This window comes from Scleropages formosus, chromosome 22 (genome assembly GCF_900964775.1).
Source record: "Scleropages formosus chromosome 22, fSclFor1.1, whole genome shotgun sequence".
In the NCBI taxonomy this organism is placed as follows: domain Eukaryota; kingdom Metazoa; phylum Chordata; class Actinopteri; order Osteoglossiformes; family Osteoglossidae; genus Scleropages; species Scleropages formosus.
Window position 1 is genome coordinate 18,639,569 of NC_041827.1, and position 17,468 is coordinate 18,657,036.

At 44.2% G+C, this 17,468-nt stretch overlaps 1 protein-coding gene across 2 annotated transcripts in view; it reads right to left on the reverse strand.

Moving 5' to 3' along the window:
• Positions 1-17,468, reverse strand: part of phf2 (PHD finger protein 2) — a 42,176-nt gene that overhangs the window by 10,618 nt on the left and 14,090 nt on the right. For both annotated transcript variants that reach the window (XM_029247999.1, XM_029247998.1), the window contains exons 5-16: positions 16,487-16,628; positions 15,486-15,672; positions 14,448-14,610; positions 14,262-14,349; positions 12,560-12,666; positions 6,811-6,902; positions 6,318-6,407; positions 5,565-5,927; positions 4,861-4,977; positions 2,738-2,853; positions 1,971-2,149; positions 1,508-1,575 (exon numbers count right to left, since the gene is read on the reverse strand). In XM_029247999.1, coding sequence (XP_029103832.1) covers positions 1,508-1,575; positions 1,971-2,149; positions 2,738-2,853; positions 4,861-4,977; positions 5,565-5,927; positions 6,318-6,407; positions 6,811-6,902; positions 12,560-12,666; positions 14,262-14,349; positions 14,448-14,610; positions 15,486-15,672; positions 16,487-16,628 — 1,712 coding nt within the window. The remainder of the gene's footprint in view (positions 1-1,507; positions 1,576-1,970; positions 2,150-2,737; positions 2,854-4,860; positions 4,978-5,564; positions 5,928-6,317; positions 6,408-6,810; positions 6,903-12,559; positions 12,667-14,261; positions 14,350-14,447; positions 14,611-15,485; positions 15,673-16,486; positions 16,629-17,468) is intronic.

Genomic DNA, 17,468 nt, shown 5'->3' on the forward strand with positions numbered 1-17,468 from the left:
TCTCAAATATGAACCAGCCTCACCTATTACAATAGTTTTAAATCTTAAACTGTGCAGGACCACAGCCTGTGAAGACTGGAATGGGCCGTCCCTGAGCGGCACCCGTGCAATCCATCCCCTTCCGACGTTCACGTGCAAACAGATGTTGACATACAGTAAAATTCAATTAGCCAGTGTTGATCGGCGACATTCTCGGCACACTGAGCACAACATGCTGCTGTCAGGTGTGTCCAATAACACCGTCACACACTCACATAAATAAACCACGACTGTCTGCGGTCTCTTGATTTTCACTCAGCCGCAACGCGTCTCCGCAGCGCCTTTCGATTACCCCACAGCTACCGTGGTGACTCGGCAGAGGCCGTCCTTGACTACGTTCCTGACGCTTCTCCTTTACGTCCCTGTGGAGCAGCGATCCTGTGACCCGACAAAGCCAACACGAACTCCCGGCACCTGGTCTCACCGTCGCACCAAAAATCGACCCACTGAGCTCCGCGCTTCACTGGGAAAAACTCCTGTTTTATGTATTTTAATTGTAATTTCACAGAAGTGAACGTTGGTTCGTACAATTTCAATAATACAGAAATGATTTGCAGTAATCTGTGATCATTTTGGGCAGCACAGTGGCTCAGCAGGTAGTGCTGATGCCTCGCAACTCCTGGGCTGCACGTTTGGACGTCAGTTTGAATCCAACTCAGCTGGTGTAGAGTTTGCATGTTCTCCTTGTGTTCAGGTAGGTTTCCTCCAGTGCTCTGGTTTCCTTCCACAGTCCAAAGACATGCTTCAGCTAAACTGGTGAGTAACACACTGTGTGTGTGTGTGTGTGTGTGTGTGAGATTGAACGGAGATGGACTAGCATCCTGCTCAGGGTGTACCCGCCTCACACATGACATCGGGGCTCAACACTAATGATTGTTTCACTCTCTGGAACAGGTAATCTGCTTAAGTATTTGTAGCAAATCAGCGTAATCCTCCTGATGCCTGTCTGATTCACTGGTGCACAATAAATTAAGGTAATATATTAAAAAATGTTATAGAAAAAACAAATCCCCTTATGATAAAGAAACCATGTGATGCCTTTAAGTGGCAAAAATCATTGTACATCATTGTGGACAAAAGCATCTGCTCAATACATGTACAGATGGTCTACGATTTACGATGATTCGACTTACGATTTTTTCGACTTTACGATGATAAGCCGGTGACAGACATTCAATGGAAACCGTACTTCGGATTTTGAATTTTGATTTTTTCCCCGTCAAGTAATATGTCACGCAGTGCTAGGCACTCTGTCACGCAGAGGTGTGTATTAGGTGTATTAAATGCATCGTCAACTTACGATATTTTCGATTTATGATGGGTTTCGTGGAACGCAACCCCATCGTAAATCGGGGACCACCTGTACATATACTTTTTCTTCTGCGCTTGCGGGATGGACACAAGAACAGGGTACAAAGCAGAGTACACAACCTGGTGTTCACACACAAACGAGTTCAGATGTACATACCTTGGGGACGGCGGGCTGAAGCTTTGGTTTCTTAGACTGCTGGACGGGTTCTTTAATACTTGATAGAACTAAAGAGAAAGTAAGAGGCACATGTACTCTACTGCAGAAATAGCAAAATGTGCAAAGATCCTTAACATAGTTTTACATGGACCGATACGAGCTATACGTACGGTAACTGGCTAGAAGTGTCCAAAAACGGTAACATGTAACCCTGAATATTAACGAGTGTTCAGCGAGCACTGCATATGGCAGCAGAGGACGTGGCGTTTAAAGACGCTTCGAGGATGTAACCTGAAGATTTCCAGTTCAAGTCCCTCTGGAAGCTGCCCTTGTGACGTTTGAATGAGGTGCTTAATGTGAACCGGGATGTGATGAGCGACTTCGGAGAGGAGCGCTGGCCAGCTCGCTGACCGATCAATACCGACCGGCCGATCAATTTACTGATTGTGGTTCGAACGCTCACACGAGAGGTCCCTCTTCGCCGCGTTCTTTTTCCTCCGGATGGGAAACTCGTCGATCTTCAGCTCCCCTTCATCGGAAACGTACTCGTACTCGTCTCTCACCACCTTGGCCTTGTCCTCTTTGAGGTTCTGCAGGGAGCCGAACACGCTCGTGTGGCTCTGCGGTTTCAGGCCCTTGGAGCTACGGGAGAAGTAAAGTCAAGTCACACCCACCAGACATCATGAACCTCATAAACATCACCGTAAACATCACCATAAACACTACACGTGCCCCCTAGTCATAACCATGAGGATCCTTCCGGAAATATTCAATTTATTATTTAAATTTAAAATCAGTTTATTCTATTTATCATTTTATAATTCAGCTTATTCAATTTATTATTCAATTCAGTCATGCTCGGATCAATCCTTCACACAGCTACACCTGCAATGTAATGTAAATGTTTATATGTTTCTCAAAAAAAATTACTAGGAAGGTGATCAGGAATCATCCATATTTGGATAAAGTTTTACGCAGCTACTCGTGTGATGAACATTGGTTCATTTGGTGGAAAGAGACAAAATAACTGCACTTAAGAATCACACGTCTGCATCTAAGTGTCTTTTCCTGCTAATGTAATGGACACATTGCATTTTCTATGAGCTGTTCGTCGCTTTGGAGAAAAGTGTCCGTTAAATGAATAAATGTAAATGTAAATTTACCAGCGTGACTTTTATCCTTCTATGTCCCATTAATTTGACCACACAGTTGATACAGTATAATACACACCTGAGTAACTTTTTATTAGAGAACGAAAAAGCAAATTTGTCTTTGTTTCCCGACAGCAGTGATTTCTCCCATTTGTGCTCCTCCTCCATTTTCAGCAGTGAATCTGGTTTGCTGTTCTGTGGAAAAACATTAAATACATTAATCTTAAGGCAGCCAAATAATTAAATGAGAGAAACACTATGTGCTCACTGCAGCTAGTATTATATCACATTGCATTAACATAATATTATTCATAATAAGAGCATTATAAAGTTATACATAACAATTTATCATAAACATTTTATTTATTTTTATTAATGCTGCTTTTTCTGAAAAAATCGCTGCAATCATATGCTACTCTGTTTTCTTAATTATTAATTATTTATTCCTTAATTATTCATTTTCCCCCAAATTCTTAATTTCTTAATTTGCTTGGAAATGTACCTCTCATGATTAAGACTTTTTTCTCTGAATAACTCAGATAAGAACCACATGTTAAAAGAGAAGCGTATCAACTGAACCAAGAGCTTTAAGTTTATTTCACATGAGCCAGCAGGTGGCGTAGTGGTTAGGGCTGCTGCGTTCGGACTTCGGGTTTGAACCCCACCTCTTGTTGCAGTACTCTTAATCAATGTACTTAACCTAAATTACCCAGCTACATAAAAGGTGTAAATAACTGTATGTAGAGTAAAACTACATTGCTTTGGAGAAAAATATCAGCTACATGTACTGAAAAATATGACTACCATGTGTGCAGGATCCTTCTCGTTACACAGCGTCGTTGTACGTTCCCTATTTATTCACGTCGTGAATGATTGCACACACCAAAGGGCTGAGCAAACGTGAACATGAGCACCAAACGCGGTCATGTTCCAAGTCCATCCTGTAATAAATACGGTCACAACCTTGAGTGCGGTCCTGCGTTTACCGTATTCCAACCGATTACCGAAACTGTCTTTTGGAACCTTCCGCAGGTCATATTCTTGGGCATCGCAGGCGTGAGGCCTCAACGTAACACACCTGAAGAGCTGAGCACGGCTTTTTAAGGCTTATTAATTATGACAGAGAGAAATGGGCAACGTGGTTCCGGAGATTTCTGCCTCTGCTGGATCGACGGGGTTGCCGAGTTCTTCCGTTGCCGCCACGTCTGCTGTCCGTTCCATCTCAGCTCCTCCCCGCGCAGGGGCCCACGCGCCGCACACGTCGGCCCCGGGTTTGAACCCCCGAGAAATGTAAATATGCGCTCTGGGACGACCTGGTCCGAAGTGTGACCGACATCCCGTTACATCTGCAAACGCTCGAGCATCTCCCGAGCAGCACTTGGAGCTGAGTTTCTTGGAGCCGCTACAAAACATTCCACGACTGTTTAGCATACAATTTTCCACGAAACAAAATCCCCCTAATGTCTTCCGTTCTCAAAAATTAAGCCCTCCTACAAAAGCAATTCCATATTATTCGGAAATAATGACCCAGTGTTTTTTTCTTGCCGTGGGGGCATGTGTAAATACTTAGCCGAAATGCCGCTAATATGACAGAATGTTGTTAGGTCAGCTCCAGGCACGGTCTGTTTCCGTGGCAGCGGCGATGAGCCACGGGAAAGTCGATATGAGAATTCCGACGGAACGCCAGCGACCCTGCTGTTGACCGCTTTCATCTTAAATGCGAGAAGCACCTTTTGACTGGGTTGAGTTCCACCGAGCTACATCCGAACTTCTCAGGCTCTAATCCAGTTTGCATCTTTCTTCTCGTTAAAGACAATCAGAGGCTCATTTCCAGAAGAAATGATTTATTTTTAAATCATGTCACGCCGCGTGGTGGAATGGTGGCACAGCAGGTAGCAGCGGTGCCTCGCATAGCCTCAACGGTGAGTTCGTAACCGGGTTGAAATCCAGTTCAGCGTGGGTAGGGTTTGCATGTTAGTGTGTTTGTGTGGGTTTCCTCCAGGTGCTCTGGTTTCCTCCCACAGTCCGAGACTGTGTATGTTTGTGATTGCAGTGCCAAACTGGCTTTCCCATCCAGGGTGTACCTTCCTCACACCCTATGCTTCCAGGATAGATTCTGGACCTCCAAGACCCTGCACTGGACAAGCGGTCAGTGATGATGTTTGAATGGACATCACTTCGTTTCCAACCCAGCTGCCTCACCTTGTACTTCCACTTTGCTTCAGTTTTGCTCTTGTTCTGCTCTCGGATTTCAAATTTATCGACATTGTTCTGCTTACTGACCTCCTTCTCTGGTACGCTCAGTGCATTCTTCACAACCTGCACATGGAATAAAATGCACATGGGACTTTTGCTAAAGATCCATACTTGAGCACCGCCGTACCCAGAAGTATCTCACGACGCAAACCTGAAACTGAGTGCTTTTGGAGAAAAGTGTGAACTAGACAAATACATTTACTTCATTTCTACTTCATTTAGCTTTAATAACAATACATAAAACAGTAAATAAACCAACAAACTGTGCAGACTTGGACAAATTTGAAACAACATAATATAACCCTGAAATACACACACACACATTTTCAGAACCGCTTGTCCCTTACGGGGTCACGGGGAACCGGAGCCTAACCCAGCAACACAGGGCGTAAGGCCGGAGGGGGAAGGGGACACACCCAGGACGGGACGCCAGTCCATCACAAGGCACCCCAAGCGGGACTCGAACCCCAGACCTACCGGAGAGCAGGACTGCGGTCCAACCCACTGCGCCACTGCGCCACTGCACCCCCTCCCTGAAATACATGTTCTTACAAATACTGAGCTCCTGCCTTTACAGAGGATCCATATTTAAGGTACAACATCTCGTTTCCCCTGACGCCACACCGCAGCCAAGCTGTGGATCTGCTCACCTTTCCCTTCTTTGGCTGGTCCACCTTGGGTGGGACATCCTTGGTCTGAGATTCGACAGGGGGCGTGTCGGGGACATTCGCAGGCGTGACGCTGTCTTTCGCCTTCTTGGCCTTCTTCTTGTCGTCGTCCTTCGCTTTCGTCGTCTTTGGAGGCTTCGGGGTCTTTGGGAGCTTGGGCGGTCTAGGCGGTTTCGGTGGTTTTGGCGATTTGGGGGTCTTCTTCCGGGACGGTTTCTCCTGCGGAGGTGCAGTGGTGGGCGGTGGGGACATGGGCTCCTCCTGCTCCGGCTCCGGCGGGGGTGCCGGGGGCTCCTCGGCTGCTGCCTTGGAACTGGGCTCCGTCTTGACGGCTTTCGTTGCATTCTGGGAAGAGAGCTCGCATTCGGTCACGTCACACTGACCACACGGTCGCAGCCAGAATCGTCCGCATCTCGTTCGTTTCAGCAGAATGCGGACGGTGTGGTAAGAATGTAACTGAAGAGTCACGCTTAGAGTGAGGAATTCTGGCTTTCTTTGGCCTCAAAGGACACCACACAGCACCTCCTCTGCGCTCATCTACAGGCTGGAAACATGCCGAGGAAGAAGACCACCACCAGACTCTAGCTCTCGGAACAACTCGCGCGTCTTCATACTCTAACCGTGCACATTCTGCCTAAATCGTTTTCTTCTCCCGCATCACAGCGAGAAAGCAGCTCTGGGCCGAGAAGCACCAGTTGCCTCTTTATTCTTCGCAAAGCAGAAATCGTTCATTACCTCCGAAATCCTGATCTCTTTGGCGAGGTCTTTAATCAGTTGTGCTGGCTTCATATTTTCTGGAAGTTCATCTTCGTGTTCTAGAAGAGCCTGTTGAGCAGAAAGAACGAGCATGCTGTTAACTGCCGCCCCATATGGAGTCAGATGTGTGAAATCCTGATACTTAATCTGAAAATAAAATGCATAAAAAGCCACATTATTCACAACTTTTTGTAAGAGAATGCTGAGGTTCAGCAGGTGGCTTAGTGGTCAGAGCCATTACCTTCCCCCCTGAAGAACATGGGTTTGAATCCCATGTCCTGCTGTAGTACCCTTGGTGATGGTATCAATCATGAATTAATACAGTAAAAATCATGCTGCAGTGTGAAGCGGTAAATCACACTGTCTGTTAAATGATGGTTAAAATAATCATAATAAATTCAGTATAAAAAGGTTAATGACTTGCAGTTAATCTAACTACCAACTAGTTAGTGTGGTTCAGAATGAGAAATACCTGTTTTTTTGTCCAGGATCGGAAGGCTCCATTGATGATTTTGGCACCATGAACCAGGTACGGGGCTGGCTGTTTATTTGCTTTATGCAAGGCTGCAGGGAGACAAATGATTTCTTACACTTTTAATCATGTGCATTTCAAAGCACCAACCACATGCTGATACTTATTAACACACTCAAAGTAATGAAAAATGTTTAAGATGCAAGTTATTATATGGCGGCGGTTTCAAGGTCAAGTACGCAGTGATGAATAAGTGATGTACAGCTTGTGTAAGACTGTGAAAAAGATCAAGGAGCATATGCAGAACACTCATGAAGAGCCATAATTTCCTCCCTGGGCAAACCTTTCAGAGCTGTCGGTACAGAAAGAGCTCAACGAGAACCTTGAAAACCATCCATTATAGTCCTATATACACATTTGTTTCTTAACACAGTACTATGAGAAAAGTGTTTGTTCCATTTCTGATTTCCTCTATGTTTGCAAAATTTTGACACTGGTTGTTTTCAGGTCTTCAGCCAGTATGTAATATTGGATTGAATGGCACATTTTTTCCCCAATTTTTTCATTTTTTAAACTAACAAAGTAATCCAACAATAGCTAGCACTGTGGAAAAAAATTAAATTGCCCCTTAACTGGCTGCACTAACTTCAGCTAAAATGACTGCAACCAAATGCTTCCTATAATTCAATTCCTTGAGCTTTAACCTTCTCAGAACTGCTTTAATTCAGAAACACTCGTACATTTTTGCATGACTTCTCATTTCAGGTCCAGCCACGGCATCTCTACTGGGTTTAGTCCTGGACTAGGCCACATCAAAACTTTAATTTTGTTTCTTTATAATTTTTCTTCTTTTCCTGATGTGGATTTGCTTTTGTGTTTTAGATCATTGTCCTGCTTCATGATTCAACTACGGTTCAGGTTCAGCTCACAGATGGATGACTGGAAATTCTCCTTAAGAATTTTGAGATGCAGTGCAGAATTAATGGTTCTTTCCATTATGCCAGGTCATCCAGGACCTGAGACAGCAAAGCATCCCCATATCATTACTCTACCACCACCATGTTCCACTTTTAATGTATGATGTCCTTACTGTGGAATGCTGTCCATATTACATTCTTCCAAAAGGCTTAGGGATCATCCAGGCACTTTATGGCAAATTATAAATGACATTTATGATCTTCCTGATTAAGATTGCCACTCTCCCATGAAGCACATTGTTGCCCAGTGTCTTTCAGACTATGAAGTGATGAACACTGACTTTAGCTGAGGCAAGAAAAGCCTGCAGATTGGATGCTTTTTAACAATCCTTTGTGACTTCTTGCATGATTTTATGCTGCGCCCTTGGAGAAATTTTGGCAGACTTTATTGGGAAGATTCACTGCTGCCTCAAGTGTTCTCCATTTGGAGATTATGGCTCTCATTGTGGATCAGAGGAGTCCCGAAGTCATAAAAATGGCTGTGTAACCCTTTCCAGAATGACAGACATAAGCAACTTTATTTCTGATCTCTTCAGGAATGTCCCTTGATTGTGGCACAATGTGGTGGCTGATTTTTTGTGCTGACAGCTTCACTCTGATGGTGAGGATCAAAACAAGTGTGGTTTATGTTAAGATAAGAAAGCACAGTGGCACAGTGAGCAGCGCTACTGTCTCACATTGCCTGGAGGGTGCGAGGGAACATGGGTTTGATTCCCACTCAGTCTGTGTGGAGTTTGCATGTTCACCCCATGTCTGTCTGGGTTTACTCTGGGTGCTCTGGTTTCCTCCCACAGTCCAAAGACATGCTGCTCAGGTTCACCCATAGTGAGAGAGAGAGACAGAGAGTGTGTGTGTTCCACTGATGTATGGATGACTGACCCAGTGTAAGTAGTGTATCTAGCAGTGTAAGTCACCGTGGTGAATAAGGTGTGTGGCCTGATAACATTACATAGAGTTTGGTAGAAGTTGCTTTGGAGAAAAGTGTTTGCAAAATAAATAAATGTAAGATGGGCCACCTGTAGTCCAGCCTGGGTTGATTTAACTAGGGAGCAGTTACTTTTTCCATACAAAGCCAGTGTTGGATAACTTCATTAAGTACATTAAATAAGCAAAAAATCCTTTATTTGTTAACTCAAGTGCTCTTTATCTAATATTACATTTAGTTTGAAAACCTGCAAATATTCAGGATCAAAACTTGCAATAGAGGAAATCAGGAACAAATGGGAAAGTCACTGCAAGTAGCTCAACACGGTAAAGTGCTTTAGAGAAAAGTGCCAGATAAATGAACGATGTCAAAATAAGACATACATCATAAAGAAAGAGGTTCCACTATTAATTTCAAGAGTTATTTCAAACCTGGAAGTCCTAAAGGTGTCCAATATAAGAAAGAACTCAGATTAAGCAGCAGGACACAGGCTGAATATTTCTAGGGTCTCTCTCTCTCTCTCTCTCTCTCTCTCTCTCTCTCTCTCTCTCACACACACACACACACACAGCACTGATCCTTAACTGACCCGCACATGTGCACTTTGTTCACATTACAAAAACCACAACAATCCTGTGGGGCAGAATAAAATCAAGAGCGTTTCTTGACACGTGAAGGACGCCGCAACCCGATCCGAAACTGTTTAACAACCGAGGACACTGTGCCGGACGTCTCATTAGCGGCGCAGGACAGGGCGCGTATGCGTCTGGAGCCCCTCATTGGACTGGACAGTTCACCACCAGAGCAAATACGTTCTATGCCGAATTTAAATTAGTACCACCAAGAATAGGCTAAAAGCAGAAATTTTAGTTGAGAGGCGGAAAGGTGCCAAATTTATAGACTGGGTGGAGTCAGTTGTTCTGGAAAAAAATAGTGTTGATTTATTAACAGTCACCTGTTAAATGGCTTTTCTTTATTATTTAGTAACAAGATGTATGTCACTAAATAATAAAGAAATGTATGGATGAGCGACCCAGTGTAAGTAGTGTATCTAGCAGTGTAAGTCACCGCGGTGAATAAGGTGTGTGGGCTCATAACACTACATAGAGTTCCGTGGAAGTCACTTTGGAGAAAAGCATCTGCTAAATAAATAAATGTAAATGTAAGACGGGGGTCACAAGGGTCTCAGCTCAGCCAGGGGTGTATTGTAGCGTAACGTACAAACAAGTCGAGCCAGAGCGCCTAAAGCTAAATAAAATTATACTGCCATGCATTGAATTAATAAAAAAATGTTTCACATGGCACTCTAATTTAAAAGAAGTTTTATCCATCTTCCCAAACAATATGGGGCCTGGGCCTCATCTGAGCTTTCAGAGGGCTGTTTTACTGCTCGGTTCATATGATCTCGATAGGAAGAGAAGAATAGGAAGAATACTATTTGATTAATCTTATTAATTTACTTGCAAAATTTTCTAATTAAAATAGTAAATTAGTGGCAAAAGAATCTTTTTGCTGTGTTTCCTGGTGATGCCCAGCAGCGTACTGATACTATTACATTTACACTTATTCGTTTAGAGGACGCTTTTCTCCTAAGCAACGTTCATTTTATAGAAAATACAATACAAAATACGAATTATATCAGCAGAAAGAGAGACCTGCATGCGGACGCATGATTCTAAAGTCCAGTTAGTTTGTTACTTTCCGCCATATGAACCAATGTACATAATACTAGTAGCTGCATAAAACTTTATCGGAATATCGACGATTCCGAATCTCAATTTATTTTAAACATTTACATCACATGAGTAGCTGCATGAAAGTTTATTGGTTATTCAACAGTTATGATCTCAAAATTATAGAGCGTGAGCATTTACACATAACCATGTACTTAAGAGATCATAGAAGTGAGTTCTGCTACTGACCTCTAGTCACTGTAAAGCTTTAAAGAGCATTTAATTGTGTCCGTATTTCACATTCTTTGCTCTTTCTCTGCATTTTGGCTCCCCTGGCATTTGTCCTTTCGCTCTATTTGTGTTACTTATATAATATTCTGTCCTGTTCTGTATTTGTATTATTGAGAATTTAATTTAAAAAAAAAAAAAATCCCTAAAAAGAGAACCAGGGTGGCTCAAGGGCGAACCCGTCCCCGTTTGGACCCGGGGCGGACGCAGAGGGCGTGCCAGCGCGCACATGAAGGCAATCAAAGGAAATTACAAAATCATTAAAAAGAAAAAAGGAAAACTAAATAGAAAATGTGGAAATAAGGAGAGAAGCTGAGCGCCAGCTGAGCCGAGTTTGGACGCGGAGCTGTAATGGAGCGAGTGATTGTGGCCTTTGAAGCCAATCATCTGTGAACTGGCTGATGCTCCCCAGTAATGACTGAAATAATATTTGGGAATGCGGGTCTTCATCTGCTCCGCAGGCCCTCGGCCGCGCAACACGCACACTCGCCGACCGGCAAGCGAGAGATCCGCCATTGCTTTACCGTTTTCTCTTCTTTTACTTTATTGGAAACATGTTCTGCGGGGGAAAAACCGAGGTGGGGGGGGGGGGTTGGTGGCTCACTGATTAAGGACCTGTGCGGGTTGAAAACGGACCTGTTTGTGTCCTCAGGAGGACCGTGGACGTGCCCTGTCAGGACAATCAGAGCGACTCTGCCGGAGCTGTGAAACGGGCTGTGACCGGAGCTGTCAAACTCCGCGTCGGGCCGACCTGCGGAACACGTGTCGGTGCCGCAGCACATTTGCTGGACGTCGGGGGAGGGAAAATACAAACGGATAACCTTCCTCCCGAGTGGTTTTTTTTTTGTTCTAACCGTTTCCATTACATCTATTCGCTTTGCAGACGCTTTCCTCTAAAGCGTCCGAGTGAACAAACGCGTATTAATGACAGATGAAGAGCTTTTGATACAGACACACTATTCACACACTCCTTAAGTGCACTCGGTTAGACGTACAGCGAGTACATCCTTCAAACACATAATGCAGTGATAGTTTATGGAGAAGATCAGAAGAGAAATGAGTCCAAAAGAGATGGATTTGAAACTCTTGTTTATATTGGGAGGGATTCAGCAGATCTGAGGAACGGAGGTAACTCGTTCCTTCATATCGGGGCCAAATTTGAAGGAATATATTCATATTCTCTGCAGGAAAATACTACACAAACTCGCCATAATACAATAAGACGACTGCCCTTGTATAATAATAATAATTTACAATACAATAAAACTTATTATTATATAGCAGTCTATTCTGAATGCAGTCCCAGAGTGCTTTCAAAGTACATTTATTCATTTATCTGACACTTTTCTCTAAAGCGATTTATAGCGTTAAGCTACTTACAGTTATTTTCCCGATTTATACAGCTGGGCAATTTTGACTGGAGCAATTAAGTTAAAAACCTTGATCGAGGGTTCTACAGCAGGAGGTGGGATTCAAATCCGCAACCCCCAAGTCCAGAGGTGGCAGCCCTAACCACTACGCCCCCTGCTGCCCATTCAATTTCACATTTTCATAGATTACAGACAAAACAAATCACAAACCAAAGACAAATCACTGACCAACACATATAACACCAACTGTGAGATTAAAAAAGAATACATGAATAAATATACAAATGCAGTCATCACCAATGTCCATCGATGTCACAGTGTTGATGAAGTGGCTGTCGGCAAATGAGGAAAGGAAAAAAAAAACTCCCATCTGACATCAAACTTGGGAAAATGAACCCCTGGGGGTCAACTGGGGAATAAATTGTACCAACCGAGGCCAGTTAGCCGCCCACCCCCTTCCTGGGCAGCAGACCACTTAATGACCATTTAAAGTAAGTGACTGACCAGCACGTTTACCTTTAAACCGCTCCAGCAGATGCCGCCCCACGTACCAGCATGCCGTTTCGTAGTTCGGAAATGGAGTGAGGCTGCCAACTTTTAGCCGTTTTTCCACCTCATATGCTCTGGGATTAAGAAAAAAAAACTCAAAACACACACACACACACACACACACAGGCCCATGAATAACAACCTTCCGACCCCCCACTGGAGCAACACATACCAAACAGAGCAATCAGTGATTTTAGCAGATGCAAGAACACATTACCTCAGATAAACAGCACACATGCTTTGCGCTTTTCCAAGTCCTGTATTTACACAAGCTGTGATTACTTGTTCGTTCGCCCGACTCGGGTCTTGGGGGGGGGGGGGGGGGGGATTCGACCCTGAGCATGCAAATCCATTCCTGCGCCAAATTCAATCCTCATCCCCCGTATGACCCTCATCCTGCTGCTGTATGTAACATATAAAAGTATATATAAAAGTAAACTATAAGGGTGCAACAGGATGGCACAGTGGTGCAGCGGGTAGCGCTGCTGTCTCACTGCTCCTGAGCTGGGTTTGAACCCAGTGTGGAGTTTCCATGTTCTCCTCAATTTTGCATCGGTTTCCTCGAGGCGCTCTGGTTTCCTCCCACAGTCCTGTGTGTGTGTGTGTGTGTGTGTGTGTGTGTGCGTGAACTGGTCCCGCTCAGGGTGTATCCTTCCTCACACCTTATGTCAGGACTCGACATTAACGGCAGGCAGAATTATTCTAACACCTGTCCCATTCACAGGTGTACAATACACACACACACACACACATTTTCAGAACCGCTCGTCCCTTACGGGGTCACAGGGAACCGGAGCCTACCCGGCAACACAGGGCGTAAGGCCGGAGGGGGAAGGGGACGCACCCAGGACGGGACGCCAGTCCGTCACAAGGCACCCCAAGCGGGACTCGAACCCCAGACCCACCAGAGAGTAGGACTGCGGTCCAACCCACTGCGCCACCGCACCCCCTCGTGTACAATACATTAAGGTAAAATATTAAGAAATCTTAAGGCTATTTGATGTCCATTATAAAAAAGGAACTACGTGACATGACCAAATGCATCATTCGCATTCTCATCTCGAACTCTTTTTCTCATTAGAAAGCGCCCAAATCTGGCTAAAATACAGGCAAAGGGCCCCGAAATCTTATTAATGCGGGCGATTCCTTTATGTTGGGGAATTTCTGGAATTAAACTTCCTTTCACGTGTCGCCCCGATCCCTTCACTTCAGATCGCATGGATTTACATGGATATTTTCGACGCTGGCATTCACTTAATTTTGCGTTTATGTTCCGGAGTTGGACAGCTGCAAAATGAGATGCGACAGGTGAAACGTAACGCGTACCCGGCGCCGCGGACAACCGAACGCAAAGAATTAATGCCGAGCCCTGCTACGTTTCCGGGATAGACTCTGGACCACCGCGACCCTACACAGTGACTCTAAAGAGCACAACGGACACGTCCCTTCATTAATACCACAAAGATGGTAAGCACTCACTCTCACATATTGATTTTGACTACGTATCGAAAAGCAGGTACAGTCTGCGTGGTGTCAAGGGGATCCTATTCGTATAAATGAACCAGGGACCAGTTGGGACGATCTCAGGTGAGCTTCGGCAGACTCGAGTCGCGCACCACGTGAGAGATTAACATTGAGGGCGAAGACGCGGAGAAGAGCAGCATCTCACCTCATCTGCATCTCCACACTCAGGCTGTGGACGAAATGGCCAGAAAAGGCCAGACCGTCGACGGGGGTCAGAACCGCATATATCCACCCTGCGCGGAGAAGGACGAGAGCGAAGGTCAGCACAGCTCCACAGGATGAACTACCCCCCCCCCCCAAACCCCCACCTCCAGGAGACGGTCGCCCTCACCGGACGGGATGAGCAGCGTCTGGCCCTGCTTCAGAGTGCATTTGTAACACTTGTCCACCTGGTCGGCGAAGAACATCTCGCTGTGGTTGGACGAAGACCTCCAGCGCTCGTACAGCGACATGTTGGCGGACGTGGGCTTGATCAAGAAGAAGATTTTCTCTCCCTGCGAAGGAGAGCCGCACCCATTATGCTCAAACCCAAGTCACCTGTATTTCGCCACTCACCACATCCATATTCCATATCACGTCCATACGCTCCATATGGCTCCATGAAAGGTGCAACGCTAAATGACCAACCCAAACCTGCCAAATCTGACACACGATTTACACGCAGAGACGTATAATAATTACAATATCATGGGAACAATAATTCCTTAATTTTCAATCATTCACATTTTCACTTTTGCAAAGCCATTGAATTTATACCTTTAACTCTGGTTAACGGTCAACATTTCTGGAGTTACCGACAAAACCCTAAAAATCAAACTAATTGAAACGGTTCACTAGACTAGTCGCCTAACCTGCGAGTTTTAACCAGCTAACTAGTTAACGTGATTTCTTATTACGTTTAAGACAATTTATGAGAAAATGGGAATAATCTGTTATATCTGGCACACTTTTTGCCTTTTTATTCCTTTGTTTCTCCTCACCAAAGATACATAGCATACATAAATATATGCAGTACATACTGTATATAGAGAGAAGGAGAAATGTATGTAGGTACAGTACTGTAGTGTAGTACAGTTGCTGGGAGTTTTGATAATTGTGAGATACGATGAGATATGAATAACATCGTGCTCTGGTTGCTGAGTGATTTTTGGGTGCACTTCGGTCCAGCTTGGAAAGATTTCGAATTTTCCCGTAAGAAATAATGCCATTTGCCATTTCGAGTTACAAATTTTCACCAAATAATTAGGTTCGTAAAGCGAGGAATGAACGTGTGTATGAAAATACGCATGATATATAAAGTGCTTCTTCAACAAAAAGGCACGAGAGAAGCGATCTGATTTGCGAGCAGTAGCTACTGGACCCGTCGTACTTTGAGCACATGGTACCAGACGGAGGCGCCACCGCACTCGATGTGGAAGTCCGTGTAGCTGTCCTTCACACAGATCAGACAGTACTTGGTGACCCGAGGCTTCCCCAGCAAGGCGTCGTCAGGCCAGTAGTTCTCCACCCAGGAGAGCTTGCGCACGATCTCAGGGCTCTCCACGAGGCTGGCCATCCTGCCGCGGGAACGGAGAGCCGCTCGTTATCCGTTCGCGCCTGCATTCACGCTAGGCCCTAGGGTCTCGCCCAAATACCGACACCAGACTCTCCCCGCCACATATTTCATATTACAATATTTGCCACAATGGACAGCTGTGGTTTTTCTGCGTTCTGGACAGGGTCTCGCATAACCGTGTATATAATAGATGTGAGACGATCATACAGACAGTCCCCAAGTTACGATGGTCCGACTTACGATTTTTCGACTTTACGATGGCGAGCTGGCGATAGACATTCGGTAGAAACCTTACTTTGAATTTAGATTTTTTTAACCGGGTAAGCGATATGCGGTGCAATACCCTTTCGTGATGCTGAGCAGCGCCACGATCCGCATCTCCAGCCTGGCATGCAGTCGCTATACAGATACCCCCCCCCACATCTACATTGTGTTTTGCGCATCCATTATGTCTACTGAACGCCCATCTGTGTCTCCTACTACTGGTGGGAAGAAGAAGAAGAGGGCAATTACTCTTGAGGAGAAACTTAAGATAATTGCCCAGCGTGAAAGTGGCAAGCCCATAGTGGCCATCAAATGTGAACTTGGACTTCTGCACTTGACCATATCGACCATCGTAAAGCATAAGAAGCGATGATGTTCCATAGGTTAGGTGTTAGGGTTAGGTGCATTTTCACGATATTTTCGAGTTACGAGGGGTTTATTGGAACGTAACCCCACCGTAAATCAGGGACCGTCTGTATTTTCCGTATTGCTAATGCATTTAAATATTGCTGTCACACGCTGGACCTCGTTTTTTTTTTTTTTTTTTTTACCTTGTGTCTGAAAACTCGAGGTTTATCACATTTAACACTCGCTTCCTGTTTGTGCTGTAGTAGTAATCGACAAAGTCCTTGAGCTTCATCTTGCTGTCGGTTTGTTTGGTGACGTCGACGACATCCACAGCAACGTCTGGGCCTTTAAGAAGAAAAAGAACAAACAGAAATATCTCTTTCTGCCACTGCGGTATAAAAAAAAAAGACAAAATTAATTGGAAGTGATGTTAAAACAGCTAGAAACTGCTGCTGGTGTACAAACTAAAAGAAGCACATACAAAATTATGTTCTGCTGCTGTAAAAAAAAAAGTACAAAATAAGCCATTCACACCTTTTCAAAAGGAAAACAAAAGCAGGCAAAATTACTGCTCCTGGTGGAAAAACAAAAATGAATGATAATGCAAAATAAAATACAATCGGTGGTGTAAAAACAAAAAACAAATATGCAAATCTGTTAATTGATGGTGTAAAACCAAAACAAAAAGCCAAAATGAAGTACAGCAGCTGGTGTAAAAACAAATGATAACGCAAAATAAAGCACAATTGGTGGAGTAAAAACGAAAAATACAGAACCAGCTACCACAAAGTTCTAATATAATTGCTTAATAAAATGTTGCTCCATTACATAATTACCCAATGACATATTTCAACAATCTTATCTTGAATTCATCTTTTAAAATTGATTAATAGCAACTGCAGCACTGGATAACATTGCAAATACATCCACACGTGTAAAATAAGGGCAATAGGCTGCAGCACTTCAAACGTGATCAATACCACGGATCGATAAGGCGGCGGTCAGAACAGGTGTCCAGAGTTTACGAGTTATCGCGCACAAGAAATATTGATTTTTCTAGCAGGAGAAATTTCATCACTTGGTGTTTTCAAGGTTTGGGGTTTTCACGGTTTCACAGAGGGAGCTTCAGCTACAGACAGATTAATTCATTCTTTTTTTTTTTTTTTTTTTGTTTTGTTTTTTTTG